We start from the raw sequence: 18,601 nt of genomic DNA on the forward strand, positions 1-18,601 counted from the left end.
TGTCCGGCACTCGGGGACTTCCCCCCCTAAAACAATCTGAATACAATATATTAAATAAATGATTTGACCCTTGAAATTGCAAAGTATCATATGATACAGTTCTAAACATTTTTAAAATTGACTTGATTTTGAACAAATAAGCTCTAAAATAACATATATTTCACGCTATAAACTTTCAGCTTTCTGTGTCTTCACACTAATAGAACAAAAATTTAAACAAATATAATCGATATAAAAGGAAACCAAAATAGTTTAATATTAAGGATTTTGATTGAATAAAATAAAGCTTGGTGTTATCAGTCTTGAATATCGAGTAATGTGTGACATGGATATAAAGTTTGTTGAATAATCAATTAAGTTGAGTTAATTTTATATAGGTACAAACAAGCACTAAATTAACATCTATTTCAAATATCACAAAAGTAGTCTTTCGGATAGAAGTTCGACCGCGTCTGATACGAGACAAAGCTCGGAGCTTTTATGTGCTCGGCGACAATGGGTGGAGCGCACGAGATAAATGTCCGCGCGCTTACATGTTGCGCTCTAAGGTAATGAGGTTTGATGAGTGAGCATGTGTTAAGAAGCTCAACAAACTGAAATGAACTCGCTACCTAACGACGTATAAATTCCATGTTAAGACACAATGTTCAAAGGACCAAATATTCATCAAGAACAGAGGTTAAATTATATGAACACTAATTGCAATTATATATCGTCAAACAGGTAATTACATATACCAAAGCAATGAAGCGAAGAAATCACATCCTGTCAATAGTAGAATTTTTCATAATTTATATTTCTCTCTAAAAAAATAAATGTTACATGCTTTTCACTTTTTCAGATCTCAGTGACTTTAAGTCGAGCCGGCGCAAAATTGTTGCGAATAGTAATGTCTTTGCTATAATAAAAATTAGAAATGTTCTCACTCAACTAAAGTTAAAGCTTGTTAAAAAATGTGACAAATTTGGCACATATCAATGGCTACTTTAAGAATGCGATAGGGTCATGATATACACAGCTGCTGTATTTATCAATTTCTAAAACATATGTGAATAAATAATTATTAATGAAATGCTTTTTTATATCTATACATATCTATACATATGTGCCCATGTAGTAATAAAACTTTGCGTAACTATTATGTGAGATCATAAAATGAATCTGAAATCATAATTGCAGCACTGCAGTTGTAAAAGAACTACAAACTTACTTTCTAAATACGTTATTACTTTAGTGCCGGTGAGTTTGATAACGTTAATCTATCAATGTCACAATACGAAGATGCAATTTATGTATTATACAACTAAATTAAATGCATGAATAATTTATTTATGTACCGAATCGGACTGAAGAAATATAGAATCTTGTTCATAAAGGCGACTTGTTACCAACGTTTCTTTACTTTTATTTATTGTACATATTTATATTCATATATTTAACATCTTCATACTTTTACAAAGATATATAACTGATTTTAGAAATATTTTTGATAGAAATATATTTTGTGATCTTCATGTGTTACCATAATAGCTTTTCATCTCTTAGAATATATTTTACAATACATTAAGATGCATCATTCAGAAATTGACTTCTGAGAATTCCAGAAGACTAATAATATTAAACAAAATTTAATTTAAATATTTGTCAACTTCAAAAAGCAAATTGTTTTTATAATATTGCTATTTCAATTATAGCACTGAACTTGGGCATAATCATTAGTATTAATTTTGAATCATCAATAACATCAGCTAATAATAATTATGCTTTTTTAGTAATCGCATAAAATCAAAAATGAAATTGTTGCATATCTTTACGTTTTAAGGTCTTTTGAACATTTTGGCATACCTTGAAAAAATGTATGTATGTATGTGGCTATGTCATAAGTATGTATGTTAGTTCGGAAAAAAAATTTAAATTACGGTATGGGAAGTTCCTGCAATTTTTCCTTAAGGCACGGTGCCATGCTCTACTATAATATACATTAAGTCCACGATATTGATATTTGTTCTCTTCTGTCCAGAACGAAAACGAATTCATTTTCAATGAATTATTGAATTGTCATGGTCGTAATTTTATGAAAAGTATCTATCATAAAATACATAAGCAAGGCAATGCAGTTATCAAATATACATTCTAATATGTATATACATATACAGGCATATATTTGCATCCATGACTATCATAAAAATAATAAGGGCGCATATTACGTATCTCATCAAAATAATGGTCTCAAATAAATTATGTCAGCAATAAACTATATTAGAACGTCCTGGTACCTGAGCACAATAAAGTTCCTGTCGAGTAAGCAAAATAAACACGATTTACTTCCGAGACAGAGAAGGAAGAAATAAGAACAAAAATAATATAAGTGCAAAGCATTAAGTGATTTACGATAATTGTTTGTACACAGCCGTTTGTACGTGTTTGCTCGGCTCTTGGAAAATAGGCCTTGGAAAAATGTAAGTGAAATATTAGGTTATTTGATACAGAGCGTCCTAGAACTCAACGTCAAGCCGAAACTGGATGATAAAATAGATCGTAAGTACCTTAATAAAATTCATAAAATATCACATGGAGTTTGAATAGTGTATGGCTATGTAGGACAGTTGTACATATATTGTTGAATAAACAAAAGTTTGGAAAGTGAGAGCTTTTAATTACAACCTAAGACTTTGGTCAAACGGCAATTGTGGTTAATTTTTGTTCATTTAAACTTCTACCCCAACCCTAAATATCCTTTCTTGGTTACTTTTTTTAAATTGACAACACAAAACAAATATCATGTCCGTTCTTTCAATATAGTGCGCCATGTATTACTTCATCATATTCTTTCATTAGCTGATGATTATTTATGATATATTTTCTATAATCCCAATAGTGATTTTGATCAGTTTTTTCCTCTCAGGAAAAATCAAATTTCTGAATGATACATCTTATTGTGTTCTAAAATATATTCTACTTGAGATAAAAAGCTCAATTGTGATTTGCGAAGATAAAATATTTTTTATCAGAAATATTTTTAAGATTTACTAAATACTAAGTGAGTTGTGAAGACGTTAAATACGTGAATATAAACATGTATTATGGTAACAAGAAGTTATGATGGAGATTTTATATCGATTTAGTTCGATTTCTTGAACTCAAAGTCAAACCAATGACAATTCTAAGGTTTTCTTGAATAAAAATTATTTGTAAAACTATGAAATCAAATTTAAAAAATTGCTCGACTTTGAAAAATTCTCCTTTAAAAAAATGTACCTACGAGTATTTAATCAGAATTGTTAGTTGATAAATACATGATAGTTTTATAACAATGGAATTAGAATTCCAACAAATACAAAAAACTCTTTGCTAGTGCATTTTGCTTACAATCTAATGTGTTTTTAATTTGGTGCACCAATGAGAAGTAAGTAAGAACGGATATCATTGTCACTTGATGTCGGAGTGGGCGATATCAAGCGCATTGGACATTGAAACACTGTGACAAATTTTACTCTCCAAATCTGATAAGAGCTTTGGACTTGCAACTACGGAGTTCCAAGTTCAATACCCTTCATATAGTCCACATTGACATTAAATAGCAGCGCTCTATAATATAACATCTTAATCAATAAGTTTTTCAGAGCATATTGTTTCAAACATAAACTTATAATTTTAAGAATGAATAAGAACGCTTAATATAAGAAGTAATAAGAAATATTCTATTCTAATTTCTTATCTAAATTCTATTCTTATTTCTACTCTAAATTATCTTTACAATATTGTAATTTCAGTATTTCAACGTAAATTTTGTAACTTGAAGTATTAGTATTAATTAGAGTAATTGATCCTGTTTTTACTTCCTTACAAAACAAATATTTAAAAACTATCATGTCGTCAAACCGCATAAATTAAGAGATCAACTTATATTGTTATAATTTATATGTTATAATACATAATATTATATATTGAATTCTTTCATTGGAAATTACTTTCACTGATGAATTAACACATTCAATTATCGCATATGGTCGACAATTACAGTAACAATCTAAACGTTGAACAATATATTACTAGAAAGTGACATCTAAAGTGCCAGTAAACTAACACAACTGGCTAAAAGTAATTCGTTTAATGCCATCTTTTTGCAGTCACTTATTTATAATAAGTGATTCCATAATACAATTTGTTTAGCAAACCGCGTATTTCTCAAATACTTTGTATGGAACGAAAAACATATTTCTCCGTGGTGCACAATTTGCGTATTCAGACTGCGGCCGAGCGCTGTAAAACGGTTGATGGATGGTCGTTACGTTGAAACCGCCACGAAGTACAAATACAAAAAGGAGAGTTACGGAACTCAAAAAACACGTAACAAAAATTTGTCCCACAAATGCTTTGAGAAAGTTGAGGACGAAGCTGTAGTTGGAAGAGATCAAATCGTGGCAACACCTCTATAAATAAAAACTTATTGTAAACACTGAATATATGCACATGATGTAATTTGCAATGAGGCAATGCACAACACACCATTCTAAACTTACTACATTTTTTGTAAAAGTGTAGGCATTATAATAAACTAACTGACTTATCTATAACACTGCTCTATGATAAATTTTGCTATCGCCAAATATATACCTTCAAAGACTATAGAGTTTTGTAACATAAACTTACTAGAAAGCGACTATAATGGTTGCTACCTCCAAAAATTTAACAATTCAAATGTTGACGAATTCGTAGTAAGAAGAGATCAAATGGTGGCAAACACTGAATTTGTACACATGATGTAATTGCAATGAGGTAATGCACAACATACAATCCTAAACTTATCTACTACAATTTTTGTAAAGGTGCAGGTTATTAGTCATAAACCTAACTGACTAATCTATAACATTACTCTATGATAAACTTTGCTATCATCAAACATATATCTCCAGAGACAATAGAGTTTTGTAACATAAACTTACTAGAAAGCAACTATAATGGGCGATGGTTGCTACCTCCAAAAATTTAACCATTAAAATGTTGAGGTCGAAGTCGTAGTAAGAAGAGATCAAATCAAATTAATCGTGGCAAACACTGAATTTGTACAAATGAAATAATTGCAATGAGGTTATGCACAACACACAATCCTAAACTTACCTATTACATTTTTTGTAAAAGTGCTGTTGCCATTATAAACCTAACTGACACATCTATAACACTGCTCCATAATAAACTCTGCTATCGTCAAGCATATACCTTCTACGAAAATCGACTTGTGTAACAAAAGTTACTATCTCCAAAAATGTAACCAATGGAATAAACTGATTTAAAATAACGTGAGTTTTTTATATGTTAAGAATTTTTAAATATTATGCATGAATATTTCAATCATTACAAAAAGCTCAATTAAACATTTACATTAAACATTAACATTTTTATAAAATTAAGTGCCATTCAGTAAATTAATTTTGAAGTATCATTATAGAAGGGTCGTTTTGTTACACAATTGTATCTCATTTCAAGCAGTCAAATTATTACCTATTACTTACCTTCATTTTCTCATTCATAAAGATAATTCATAATATTAGCTACTGCATTGAGTGTTCAGCATCAAAAGTGAATACATCAATTGGAAACAAGTTTTTCTGATTGTAGTCAGAAGAAATTAGACCAATAAAAATACCACGAATTAGACTGTAGTAATGTATTAACTGTATTAGTTAGTCATATATATCTACTCACGTGTAAAAATTAGGAATCATAATGACATAAAGATGTACATAGTCGTCATCCATGCCATTAAGTTTTCCTGGACAAACAAAACTGATCATACCATCAATTTCATAAAAAAGCTTAAAGCTCAATAAAGCTGTTTATTTTAAAAATTAGAAGAAAAATTGCCAGAGTAAAAACTATTAATTGCTCAAATTTATTTCCCGTTTCGAATATTACAACACCGATGAAATTTCTAACGAACAAAGCTCAAAAACGACTAATTTAATAAAATTTGATTCTAAGAATGAAATAGCTCTTTTCAGTGATATAGACCTCTTTTCATTTGTAATAATACGCAAATGTTAACTCATTTGCTAATTGCAGTATAAAAATGAATAAAAGTTCAAAAATTATTTGTTGGCAAATTTGGCTTATTGTCCTTACATAGATTCAATAACATTTTTGATTTAAAAAAAATCATAATAATTTTGAAATAAGAATAAAGGTTGATGCATAATCCATATGATATCAACTCTAACATCAAAATAATATTCAAATATTAGAATAATATTCAAAAGATTTATGAATAGCTCTATGTAGAATTCTTCTTTTTACATTAAGTTATTTATTAGTATACTGAGTACTTACAGCAAAAAAGTATATCACAAATATAATATTTGTCAAATATGATAATATTTCAGCTCAAAGAAACATTTCTTTGTCTCAGAAAAGAATAGAAAATCATTGTAGTATATTCACATCGCATCTGCGAGTAAGATTGATCTAATGAGATGCAAATTAAAAAATATCTGAAACTATAATATCTTTCCCAGTTTCACAAGAAATCCTTTGCGACTATATATATTTACTGTTTATTATAAAATTTAAGATCACGAATAAAGTTTGTGTACTAATTTAATAACTCTACCCATAGAAATGTAAACAAAATTTGTAGTTATTATTAAAATTTCTACCCATAGAAATGTAAACAAATTTGTAGTTATTATCAAAATTTCTTTAAAATTCTTATAATTTTATATGCATATGTCTAATTTTCTGATTGAATCTCCGAAATCGCTTGACCTCTTTTAACAAAAAATAATCAGTTCTTAGTTTCGTCAATACAAATACAGCTCATTCAAATCGGAGCAGCGATTTCTCAAAAAATTAATCATCACCGATACAAATAGAATGCTTTTTGAATTATTAAAATCGGTTGATCTGTATTTATAAAAACGAAAATTTGTATCCAAACACACACACACACATCCATTGTTCAAAAGGTATTGCAAAATGTACAGAAACCTTCAAAACGTGAAGATTTGCAAAAATTGACACTTTGATTATTTTGCGATTGCTGTAACTTACCCCAGAGGAAGATAAAAATTAAGCACAGTCAACGAAATTATTGACAGATATTGGTATATGTAAAATCATTTTATTGGGAAGTATTTATAATCGCATAAACTTTTTATCATCGCAACATATTGAAAGAATATATCTTAAGAAACCAAATCGGTGTGATAGTTTTCTTTATCATTCCCAGAAACTTTTTTATAATATTTTATCCCGCCCTCCTCATTTGATATCTCAGTGCCATGTGACGATAGACTTTATTATGGCTTGGCATTTTTCTCTATGAATGTATATATGTTCAAGCTGTCTCTACAATTTGTCATATGATATTTGCGTTCGCGTAACGTCGTAAAGATGCTACCGGCTGATGGTCTCTGTTATTTTTTGTTATAAATCCTCCATTACGACATTATTACCTCCTAGAAATCGCGCTGGTATAAAAACTTGGGCCATGCTTGAATTATTATTAAAGTCTTTTATTATTTCGCTTTTGTCCGCAGCCGCGGTCATCAAAACTAGATACTACATTCGCGTTGGACGATTTACGACTCTGTTTTATGTCCCCGTAGTTTCACCAGAAGATGAACACGATGCATCAAAAGTGAATTTCTGTGCAAGACGTAAATAATAAAATTCTCGATATAAAATTATTACATGAATTTCTGAGTGAAATAAGTATGAAGTAAATAAATTGAAATGAAAAATACAGTCGGGGCGAGTTTGCATATTGATAGCATATATATGTTTTTATTGGTATCATGCTGCAATATATCTTCAGTATCAATCATTTATTTTTGTCAATTTAATTAATTATAAGATGTTTTATTGATGTTTGGAATTAAGATAGTTGTGCCACTTTTTTGATCAGCAATAGTATTGTTAATTTACCAGCTAGCTGAGAAAAAAGTAAATTAAATCTAAAATGCAAAAATACTAAATATGATGCAAAAAGGTCGAATGTCCTGGTGTTTAAAAGACAATACACTAAGCACCAAAATGATTTAGGGCCATTTCTATTGTTAGAATTATGTAACACAACATAACATAAATTAAACAACCACAAAGCTTATGAATATAATGTAACAGTATTTTACAGAACATATTTTTTCAAAGAAGTTAACAAGAAATAAACTTAACTATGCAATCACTATCCATTCTAAAATGAATAAGCCACCATAAAGACTAGTATAATTATAAATTGCTTTTTTAACACTAAACCTACCAAGGCCGTTTTAAACTTCGCATATAACTTAGATCTTTGATTTGAGTTATTTTTTCTATTTTCCGAAAAAAATTGTCAGAGGTGGTCGGTCAATTTGACCGCTGGAAAATAATGCAATTTGGTGAGGTGTTTCCATCAAAATGTAGGTGCAGATTTATACAAAATACACCAAGTACACCAGACAAATTTAGAATAAAGTTCTGGATGGTGTATGAAGTTTGTTGTTTTAAAACTGATTAATTCATTAAAATTCTGAAAATAATTATATAAATCAAATTTCATTACTCACACAGTGTATAAAAATAACTGAAAAAATGCTTGTCCCAATAAAAATAGGAGAAAGTAGCAAAAGTGTAACGAAAACTTTAGATTTTGTATTAGTACATTGTTTGGTGAAAATGTGACAGGGCAGATGGCTAAAAATGTAACATGGAGTCGAAAATTTGTAGGTGGCAACTTTAGAAATATTTCAACATTTTGATCCTAGCTAGATAAATGCATAAAATGTTTATATAGAGACGACGAGTGAAAGCATTTTTAGGCACAATTTTTTTAATTATGCTTGTTCAAGATCTCAAGAAAATCAAGCATTTATCAACACTGTCCAGAAGTTTGGGTTTGTGTGGTCGAAAAACTAGTCAAATAAACTTTGCGAACGTTACAAAAAACAAATATATTTGCATCAAATAACTAAAATAATATATACACAATGTGAGACGAATGAAGTATATTATGTATGCATATGGCATTCTGTATAAATATATAATTTTAGTTGTTCTTTTCTTATAATTTCTTTTAGAAACTACATAAAAATAAATTTAGAGAAAACTTTACGATTTTTTTATTGTGTATACATTGAATAATAAGTCAAAAACTATCTGAATTAAATAATAAAATAAATAACTTTTGAACTGTAGGTCAATTGACCGCGCGCGGTAGATATAGGTATTATTATACATGAATTGTCGGTAGGTTTCAATATCATTTGCTTCAAAATTAGCAGATTTAAAATCATTCAAAATGTAGAACCTTTCAACTGAATAACTTATATGCTTTCAATTGATTTAAACTGAATGAATAAGTTATTAATGAAACCTTATCTATTTCCCAACTATGCAAATTTAGTCATTTATATATATATTACACTTGCTTGAGCATGCCATGCTATTTTTTTAGTAAATTTTGAGACTTCAAAATATGAATATTTATTTAATTTTTAAAACAGAACGGCAACAGATTGTTTTATTTGCTCTTCTGAACCACTTATTTTATTTCGACAGTTTGTTAATTCCAAGGAAACTTGATTCAACTTTCTCTGGTATTTTCACGAGTAGTAAAAGGTAGTAGTTATTCTCGAAACTATTTAAACTAAAGCAGAGCTCCTTTATGACAAAGACCAGCATACCATAAGTTTTGTTGAGCAATTAAGTGAGTAAAACAAGCACATTATGAAAAGTTTCACGTTTTCATGTAAAATCTGACGCAATTGAATTTTACATAGTAAGTTAAGATATATTAGGTAGAAAATCATATCTACATTATAATGCAAATATTATTTAAATTTATTATACAATCAAATAATTGTGATATGAACTGGATATATTCAAATATTGTTAGCGGAGCTGAAATGTATTATTATAATTTCGTATAATATCAAACATTATTTAACAGAAGATGCAATTGCATTCAAATTCCTGCACCCAGTATTTCACAGAATACACAAGCTTCGACTAATATAAACATAAAACAATGAGAAGCCACAATGGCAATTTTCAGTAGAGCAAAGCCAAGGCAACAGAAACTGAAATGAAATTTGAACGTGTTTATTGCTTTTATAGTGTCAGCGTCAGATAACGAGAAAGCAGTTAACTATTATCTGTATTTGATGGTATGTTAAATTAATGTTTGAATAAATTTAGTTTCTAGAAACGTCACATGCAAATCCTCTGAGCTACGGAATGAATTGCTATATTTAATTAAACAAGGCGAACCGAATTATCATTTGTAGAACTAAATTGACTGTATGGAATTCCCAGATGAGAAGTACTGACTGAATTAGAGTAGAAGTAGTGACTTACATTGCGATATGAGTTTGGGAAGACAAAAAAAATTTTTATATCTCTTGTAAAATGGTATGGCAATCGATGTTGAATTGGCATTGTGTTCAATATTTTGTAAGTATTCGTAGTTGGTATAAGCAAATAATAAAATCAATCAATTTGCGATTTCGTACATTACCTACCCTTAAAAAAATTATATTCAAGGATTACAGTGCTAAGTTTGATTGAATTGCGTAATATCTAAAAGTTAATATTAATAGCTAAAACTTTCAGAGAATTGGTTTTTATCAATTTGGAACCATTTGAGCCTCTGGAAGCAAGGAAATTCGAAAATGTCCATATTAAGGGACACCCTAATATATATATATATATATATATATTTATATATATATACATATATATATATATATATATATATATATATATATAGAAAAATATGGTCAACTTACGATGATCGCTGAAGTCATCTACGAGGATGATCTCCTTGATGAGATGCTCAGGACTTCGATTTAGCACACTGTAAATAATTGTTGATATTAAATTCCAATATTTACTGCATATATAAACATATATCATAATATATTCTACTACATTAAAACATATATTAAAGTTGTTTGCAGCAACTTGATCTTATGTAAGTGTATATAATGACATTTTGCCAGTCAAATGTATGATTTCTTTTGAGTATTAAGTCTATTGCAAAGAATAAAGTATTATGTCAATATATATATATATATATATATATATATATATATATATATATCACTCGTCTGCAAAATAAATTGAATTTGACCCTACTCAATTCAATTTGAATTCACCTTTAAAGTACACATCTGGATAAAACATACCCTATGTGTTTCCTTCAAAAATAACACGTATTTATCAAATTTTACTCGTCGTTATTGAGTGATTAGATTTTCTCAATACTATAAACATGATATTAAAAACCATAAAAATTCATAATCCATATATAAATATGACTAGCATCTACCCATGTTTGTTCATGATTTTGTCAACGATGGAACGAGAAACATATTTTTCCATTCTGTTTAGTTACAGGATTTTCAATAATATCCGGAAATATTATAGGATTTGTAACGTATTAAAATAACCTTTGTGGTTTAAAGTATTGATTTTATTCGCCTCACAAGGACGAAAGAAGCGACTATTGCAGGACGGAAAATATGGAATAATATATGGAAATTGTTTTATTTCCATTCCTCATTGAAAACATTAGATTAAATTTATAATAACGACCTTTACAAATCAATAAATTGGGTTACAGCTGCCTGGTACCAGGAGGATACATGGATAATGCTACGGGTAGCATTTTCTTTGTGTGCAAAAATTGGGTTTTTATCAAATGCCTTTAAAACAATGTGTCGTTTCACTGCAAAAATATTTTATTGAATAAAATTACTTCCAAGAGAAACTTGATTAACCATTATTTAAAAGTTTCAGCCAAGAATACGCAGTTCACCGTCCTGATTTATTGTAAATCGGGCGCTAGTGACTCAATACGTCTCAATTTTCTAAGTTGCTCCTATATTTCAATGGGCAAAGTTGGTTATCTATTCCGCATACAGTTAAAAATATATTTATTAATTGGCTTATTCTTAATCTAATATTACTTTTTTCTACTTTTATTGTTACTTTGTTGAACAGTAACAAAAGAGTAAGATTTGGAAGCTAATGCTTACTTCTGTTTACTCGGGTTTGTTGCTTTTACGAACGCTATTACAAGGTGACCCAGTGATCGTCTTTACTAATTGAGAATTGTATTAATTTATTTCAGAACGCTATTAGAGGGTAATTCAGCAGTTTTTCTTAATAAGTCAAGAAGTACAGAGAAGCTCCAAAAGGTTATTTTCACTTAGAAACATATTCTAGACATATTCGAAATATCGCGGGATTTGAACCTGCAATCTTATGGTTGCGAAGATTTACGCACTAATACTCTTATATTATCTGCAAAAATTGTTTTTCTTACATTTTTAACCTGTGTTTTTAAAATATAAATAATGTTTGCTGTTTAGGTCAGTTAGTTATTATTATGATAAGAAAGAATTTATGAATAGACTTGTATAAAGTAGAACTTAAGATGACTTGGTAAATAATTTACACACACATTCTGTATATAAATTTAAAACTCTGAGTCTCTGTTCCTAATAAAAACATAAAATTTCTTAACTATTTCAAGCAAGTATATATGGATCAACCTTCATGCCAATATGCCTTGTTCCACTAAAAAAAATTAATAATTAGTGTGTGTTGCTGATTCATTATGACTAAATTTAAATTACAATTCACAATCAATTCACGTTAATAAACGTGCATTTACATTAATAAACTTTTGTATGAACAAGGTTATATAAAAATGTACAAATAAAATTTGAAAAAACAGGACAAGAAACCTACTGTTACTTCTAATAAAAAGCTTTAAGTCCTATCAAATGTGGATGAGAATAAATAAACCTAAATAGGAAAAATCAGATAAACTTACAATCTTTTTTCATATAGTATAAATATTCAGTAAATTTAAATTTATCTTGCGTAATATAGAAGAAAAAGATTTACCCAGTAGAAAGCTTTTTTGTTAAATTAGTAGAATACATATTGACAAATCTATGTGATGTTAATGATAAAGATCTACATCATTTTGAAGCAATATAAGAAAATAGAGAAAAGATTAATAATACTATGAAAAAGTAATGAACGATAATATTACAAAACAGTAAAATCTTGTAGAAATAAAAAAATTATAGCTCAATTATGTAGCTAAAGTGGCAAGTATCATGTATCATGTAACGGCAATAAAATGGAATAAATAATAATGTAGCTTTGGAATAAATAGTTTAATTGTAATTAATGTAGCTTTGGAATAAATAATTTAATATTTCATTATATTTTTGGATTAAGAACACTATTTTTAAACATCATTTCAACATCCACCTTAAATTTCTTTACTTTTATCAAAAAGATTTGAGGTTAATTATGTATAAATTGAAATATTAAATATACTTCTAATACAGAAAAAATTTCTAATGTTATCTAAAATTTACTAAATTTTAATATAAAAATTGATTCGATTCGAGTTTATCTGAATAAAATACTTTATTTTAAACAATTAAGTTATAGATAATATTTTTCATGAGGGAGTATATACATTTTCTATTTGTTATTGATTTGGTATTCTATTTTCATATGTAATATATATATATATATATATATATATCTTATATATAAAAATGGATTGCAAAATGTGTTGGTAAGCGCATAACTCAACAACGCCTGGACCAATTTGGCCAATTCTTTTTTTAAAATGTTCGTTGAAGTCCAAGGATGGTTGTTACGGCGAAAAAAAACGAATAATTGCCGGGAAAACCCTAAAAACAGCCCTTTTCTTCTTTAATCGAGTAGGCAACGCAATTTGTAAAAAAAAACAATGATCTATGTCATGACATTTTGTGTAGTTTTTGATAATCTAATTTTGAATATATTTATATAAACATAGAAATATCTTTCTATTAATCAATATTTTTCTATTAATCAGCTATATTGGCAGCCAAAAACATTGATGTAAATTAATTAAATTTCAAAATTCAAGAACAAATCACAGGCGAATCAGTTGATTCGGCAACTAACCAAGACGATCCACCGGAGTTTTTAAACTCGCTGGATTTGCTAGGATTGTCACCTCACAATCTTCAATTAAAGGTTGGATCCGCAATTATAATGTTGCGAAATACCGACCAACTATATTCAAAGAATAGTTTAAAGCAGAAGATGCTCTCGCACCATGCATCCCAATGATTCCGACTGATGTGCCATTTGAGATTAAACGACTACAGTTTCCAGTGCGTTTATGGTATCATTAAGTGTTTGTGGTATTAATTTAAAAAAAAAAACATGTTTCTCACATTGAAAATTGTATGTTGTCTGTTCCCGTATTGGAAAACCATCAGATTTGTTTGTCTATGCGCCAGGTAATCAAACAAAAAACACCGTTTATCACAAAGCACTACAATGAAAATTGAACTGATTTATGAATTATGATTTACATTATTAAAATTACTTACTTTTAAATGCTTATAATGTTTTATTTAATTATTTTTAATTCACACCGAATTATTACCAGGGTGACGGTTCTGTTCAGGATAATTTTTTTGCAAAGAATAGAAAAAAGGTAGGCACAAAACACCGCCACATTACAATTTTTTTTGACAGGACGAAGTCTGTCGGGCCGGCTAGTATATATATAATTATTTTAATCAATTTGCAAGATATAAAAGTTTTAAAAAATTAATTAAGTAGGCTCTCTGGCCTGAATAGCCCACCGCTTTCCATATTGCTATCCTAAATTTCAATAAGTAGGTCAAATCAGTATGTTTTTACCTACTCCAAAAGTTATTAGAAGACAATCGTTTTTCAGTTCATTTTTAAAACCAGAGCCTCTTCTAACATTCGTATCACATAAAAACAATTATGTTCGCTATAAAAACCTTTAGAAATCCCTCGCAATGTGGCATTTGTCTTACGAACGGCGGGAGACGTGCGAAAAGTTTCCGTCCCGCCGTGCGACTCTCGCAAACTTTTAGAATTCAATTAAAATAGCGTGTTCCGTCGTCCCTATTAGGAATAGACATTTTTATTGACAGAGTTTCAAAGTTATCCCAGAATGAATAAATCCTAGTTTACAATTGATGACTGTATGAACTTAATTAGACATTGGTATAGAATATATTTCGATTTATTACCCGTTTTTTGAAAAAATTATACAATAGTAGATTATATTTCCCGTTTGTGACAGAATGAAAATAATGTTTATCCGTAGTGGTTGAATGAAACCGTTGAGCAAAGCTCAAAAGCTGCGAATAACGCCAAAATCGGCAAAGTTTTACAGCGCAATTCATGCGAAAGTATTCAACATTTTCATGTTTGTCAGTTTCAGCAAAATGTTACGGACAGAATCACAAAGTTTTGAACAAATGAACTTGGCGAATGAAGTAAAGAATTCATGAAAATTTATTCAATTTGAATAATAATAGAACTGAATTAATTTTCTAGCATAAAACATTAAGCACTCGAAATATGAAATATAAACTTCAAAAGCGTGAACAAAATATGTGTTAGGGAGACTGGGTACGGTTGTGACAGGTTACTGTAGTAACCGTCATAAAAGTTAAACTATAATTTTATACTCGTTATTCGAGAATAAAATAAAAAAACTTTATTTCTTAAAATTACAATAAAATATATAAAATAATTGAATTTTACAATATAATGATATAATGAATTATAATTATATAACTGAACTGGTGTAAGTACTGGCAAAGATTATCCTCCTCGAATGTAGAGATCTTGCTACTTATATAGTTAAAAATATGCTTTATCAGCAAGGAGGATCTTGTGGCTAGATATAAGCTATGTCAGCGGGATGGATCCCGTAACTCCTCCGGCCCTAGATGAAAAACCTCGGGGTGCAGGTTGGTGGTTGGTTGTGGCTCTCTTGTTCTTGGGGTGTCTCTACTTCTGGAGTAATTTGTAATTTCCTTTTGTTGTATCTTTGTCTGCAATACTTGAACAGGATATAAATAATAATAGTTATAAATATTATATACATGATAATTGACACGATGCTGTTGTTGTTAATTCCAGTCTTCCTTGCATAGAGTTTATGAATTTGTTCTTGATCTTCTTTAATTTTAGATAGCTCATTTACTTGAATTGACTTGATTGCAATTGGTTCAGATGATTTTGAAATGTTGTAGTTGAAATTAAATCTTGGTAAAATAATTGCTTTTCCTTCTATAGACGACTCTTGATTGTAATAGTTTTTCTTGTCTATGCTGAATTTACATAAGTGTGGGAGTTTTAAAAGAAAAATTCCTTTAATAAACTTAGTTTCTTCTTGATGATTGCAAATCATATCGATTCTTGATTGTGTGCTTAGTAAAAGAATATAGTGTGCGTTATTTATTTTCTCTATAATATTGTGTGTAATGTTGACTTGAATTTCATTGCATGTTTTGATGTGAGTGTTATCTAGTTGTAATAATTTTATGATACATTCTTCGTCGTTTGATAATATGTGTCTAATGTTGCAAAAATATTTTTCTGAAACTTCTTTGCAATTTGTATCGTCAAATTGATAGTTATTTTTGCCAAATGTAAAGAAAGGTTTTGGTGGAATAATGACTCTATTTTCTGTATTTGGAATTGGGTATAATTTATAGTGTTTAAAGGTTTCAGGTAAAGTGATTGGAAATTTGATAAGAAAAACAATTTTTTCGTCTCTGTAATAATATTGAATATTAAGTAAATTATAATATTTGTGAAGATTACTATCGTCTATGGGAAATGGTAATGATTCTACATTGTATAAATTCTTTACAGTATTAATCATAAAATTCAAATCATCTAATTTAATTACTGAGTTATGAACTAAATTCATCTTAGCTAAATCTAATGATATTTCTAAATCGTTTAAAATATTTGCTAAAATAACTAAACTATAATTAATTTGTTCTAAACTATCTTTAGCTATAAAATATTCATTATGACTAAAACTACCGAATTTTAGATAATCATTAATATCGTTCAATTTCTTATTTAGTATTTGATCATTTTCTCTAATGTTAATTAATGTTTCATTAAAATATTTAATTAATTTGTTATTTAAAGTCATTTGCTTATTCAAAGTTTTTGCATAATTTTCATCGTTAGTTTCTAATATACGTATAGCGTCATCATACTTTTTGGCATCTTGTGCATCTAAATTCCCTGTAATTTCCTTAATTATGCTACCTAGTCCGTTAATAAGTCCTCTTTTAATTCTTCTAACTGGTCTAATAATATTATATTTATCTTTAATAACATTAATCATAGTATTTGTCAAAGAAATGTATGAATCTAATCTTCTCAAATAATCGTTATGTTTATTATTTAAAATAGATAAAAGTGTATCAAAATCTGTAACCAAATTAGTAATCTGTTGTTTAATCAAATCTGTATTAACATAATGAATAAAAATATGATATTTTTCGATTAACTTTGCATTTCCTAATTCAAAAGGTAAAATTCCAGTTGTATTTAATTCTTGAAGAAAAATTTGATCACTGTTTGCTGCTAGTACTAGGTGTAATATCATTAGTTGAAACAACAACATCTTGTTCACGTGGGATTTGCTGAGTATTAGTTTTTGGACGTTTGAGTTCTTGTTTGTGTATCGTAATATTCTTGTCAGTAAGAATTGTATTTCCTAGATCTTTCTGTACTTGTATCTGTTTGTAACGTGAAGCGGTTTTGTCTCGCGGGTTTGATTTTAAATATGCATGTGTGTTTTCGTCGTATTGCAAAGGATCATGTCTTGTTTCGTTATGTTTCGATATTGTTTTGTCTTTGTTGCTATAATTCTTTTCAAAAATTTTCTCATACATTAACTTTGTTCGTTGTTTGTGGTCTTCTAAATAATTTGTAAGAATTTCTGTTTCTATGTCTATGTCAAAAGGAGATCTCGTAGAGAGATGACCTGAAATAATGTCAAATGGTTTTAATTTTGTCACTGAATGTATAGAACTATTATAACCGTTAATAGCATAAGGGATAATGTCAAGAATACTAAGATTATTATTTTCGCGTTTGAGAATACGTATATGTTCTAGAATAGTAGAATGAAATCGTTCAATAGGTCCATTTGAATTTGGATGTAAAGGAGTTATGTAGTGGATATTAATTTTATGCATTTTCAAATACTCTTGTAAGGCAGAAGATTTTAGATCAGGACCATTATCCATAATTAAAGTATCAGGAACACCAAAATGAGAAATAAATAACATTAGAACTCTAATTATATTTTGTGTTATATTAGAAGCAATAGGATATGCTTGCGCATATTTAGAAAATGTATCAATGATTGTGACAAGTTTTTGTTTACTAATTGTAAGAATGTCTAAATGTAAAATTTGAAATGGTTTCGAAGCTGTAGGGGAAATAGAAAATTTTTGTTTTGGTGGATTTCTGTCGTATTTTTCAGTAGAACATAATGTACAATTATTAATATAAGTAGTAATATCATTACGAATTGTTGGCCAATAATATTTTTGTCTAATACGTGATTCGTTCTCGTTAATTCCTCGATGGTTAGAACAATCTTCGTGAATTGTTTTTACTATTAATTTTTGTTTATTTACATCAATAATATCTTCTTTAAAATCATTACATATAACTAATTTAAATGCTGAATAAGTGAAAGTAGAAGTTAAAATGTTTGTAATGTCAGCAA

At 28.6% G+C, this 18,601-nt stretch overlaps 1 protein-coding gene across 1 annotated transcript in view; it reads right to left on the reverse strand.

Moving 5' to 3' along the window:
• The window catches only part of LOC113387006 (polypeptide N-acetylgalactosaminyltransferase 2), a 723,548-nt gene that overhangs the window by 65,483 nt on the left and 639,464 nt on the right, over nucleotides 1-18,601 (reverse strand). Inside the window, exon 4 of the mRNA XM_026624766.1 lies at nucleotides 10,767-10,834. Coding sequence (XP_026480551.1) covers nucleotides 10,767-10,834 — 68 coding nt within the window. The remainder of the gene's footprint in view (nucleotides 1-10,766; nucleotides 10,835-18,601) is intronic.

The sequence above is a fragment of the Ctenocephalides felis genome, unplaced genomic scaffold (assembly GCF_003426905.1).
Source record: "Ctenocephalides felis isolate EL2017-DRISC unplaced genomic scaffold, ASM342690v1 CF-g0.4_SCAFFOLD_03571, whole genome shotgun sequence".
NCBI classification, from domain to species: Eukaryota; Metazoa; Arthropoda; class Insecta; order Siphonaptera; family Pulicidae; genus Ctenocephalides; species Ctenocephalides felis.